The sequence below is a fragment of the Gekko japonicus genome, unplaced genomic scaffold (genome assembly GCF_001447785.1).
Source record: "Gekko japonicus isolate JY-2015 unplaced genomic scaffold, Gekko_japonicus_V1.1 scaffold2767, whole genome shotgun sequence".
NCBI lineage: Eukaryota > Metazoa > Chordata > Lepidosauria > Squamata > Gekkonidae > Gekko > Gekko japonicus.
Window position 1 is genome coordinate 213,325 of NW_015172092.1, and position 1,953 is coordinate 215,277.

Genomic DNA, 1,953 nt, shown 5'->3' on the forward strand with positions numbered 1-1,953 from the left:
AAAATACCCCGAGATAATTACAGGGGTGATCTCGAGTGTAGTGTAGAGTGTAAGTTCAGGGACAAGGTTGAACCAGTATTTAGGGTCTAATGAGGAAAGGACCTTTGTGACAATATTGAAACTTGCCCCTCATCATTCCTTCTCCCTGACAGGTTGCCTGTATCTCTCCGTTGTCTGCTCATTGATAAGCTAGCTCATACCCCTGGTGCTCCTTGACCCGCTACCTGCTTCTCCTGACACCTTCATCTTCTCCTTCCTCCCACAGGGTGACAGTGGCGGCCCCCTCGCGTGTAGAGAAGCAAGGTCCGAGCGCTTTTGGGTTGTCGGAGTCACCAGCTGGGGGAATGGCTGTGCCAGGACCCGGAAGCCTGGGGTCTACAGCTCCACACAGGATTTCCTTGACTGGATCAAAGGGAAGACCAAGGATAAATTCCTGACCCCTGCTCGCCGCCCAGGATCATACTCCAGGCCACAAACATGGCCCACGACGACCACTTCCACCACAAGACGCAAGCCCTGGAAGCCCATCTCCCAGCACGAGGTCCAGCAGGTTGCCAACTGGGTTAACTCTCGTCCAAGGCCCACCTTCCCTCCAGCGACCCCCCCACCCCAGTTACAGCAAACACAGCTTGCCTACGGATGGAACCAGGGGTGGACTCGTCCTCCACCCACCACTCCCTATGTGCAGCAAACCCAGAACTGGAACGTGGGGCTAAGCTGGCCCCCCAGAACTCGTCCCCCAGCTCGTCCCTATGGGCAGCAGAACTGGAATGTGGGGCTCACCTGGCCTCCCAGAACACGCCCCCCACCTCTGACACAGGGCTCTGCTTATGGGCAGCAGAACTGGCAGGGAGGGGGCGCCTGGCCTCCTAGAACCCGACCCCCAGCACAGTGGCAGCCCCCCAAGTGGACCTGGACCAGACCCCCAGGACAGGTCCAATATGCCAACACCTGGCGCCCAGCCAGGTAAAAGGACCAGCCGTCATAGCTTCAGTCCCCGTAGGGATCACCCAGCCCTGGCCCCTTACCCCACCGCCAGCCAGTTCCTGAACCCCTGCCCCCACAGCACAGCACGAGCCCCCTTCCTTACCATGCCCGGGACCCCAAACCAGGTCGCATGTGCCTCTATCACAGATTTATCTCAGCAGAGTAGAATGGTTCTTTAAGAACAAACAAGCAGCCACGGTGGTGTTTTGGCAAGACATGAAGAACGCTGGAGGGGTCTGGTAGGAAATGACCTCGCACCACATGCTCTCTGCACTTGAGGGTCAAACACGAGTGCCCTTACACTGCCAAGCTGGACTTGATTGTCACTGGAAGACCCAGGGAAGGGCACAAGCAGATATTTTTAATAATTAGGCACACTCGTTTCTGGGTTGGGAGGTCTCTTGTTTTCACGGTTGCCCAGTGGTTGTTCTTCTGTAAGAATTTCTTGTAATGTGCGTCAGCAATAAACGGGCTCCCTCCCAAGTAGCTTGTCTTGCGTACTCTACACTACGAATTGCACAATATCAAAAATGCTAATGAGGGAGGAGGAGGAGGAGAAGAAGAAGAAGAGAGGAGATTAGATTTAAGAACATAAGAGAACATAAGAGAAGCCAATGTTGGATCAGGCCAGTGGCCCATCCAGTCCAACACTCTGTGTCTCACAGTGGCCAAAAATACCAGGTGACATCAAAAACGCTAAAGAAGAAGGAAAAAGGAGGAGGAGAAGAAGAAGAAGAAGAAGAGAGGAGATTAGATTTAAGAACATAAGAGAACATAAGAGAAGCCAATGTTGGATCAGGCCAATGGCCCATCCAGTCCAACACTCTGTGTCTCACAGTGGCCAAAAATACCAGGTGACATCAAAAACGCTAAAGAAGAAGGAAAAAGGAGGAGGAGAAGAAGAAGAAGAAGAAGAGAGGAGATTAGATTTAAGAATGTAAGAGAACATAAGAGAAGCCAATGTTG

At 52.8% G+C, this 1,953-nt stretch overlaps 1 protein-coding gene across 1 annotated transcript in view; it reads left to right on the forward strand.

Annotated features, from left to right (window-relative positions):
- The window catches only part of ACR (acrosin), an 11,000-nt gene extending 9,847 nt beyond the window's left edge, over nucleotides 1-1,153 (forward strand). Inside the window, exons 6-7 of the mRNA XM_015420926.1 lie at nucleotides 266-562; nucleotides 1,040-1,153. Coding sequence (XP_015276412.1) covers nucleotides 266-562; nucleotides 1,040-1,153 — 411 coding nt within the window. The remainder of the gene's footprint in view (nucleotides 1-265; nucleotides 563-1,039) is intronic.
- Nucleotides 1,154-1,953: the final 800 nt, after the last annotated feature.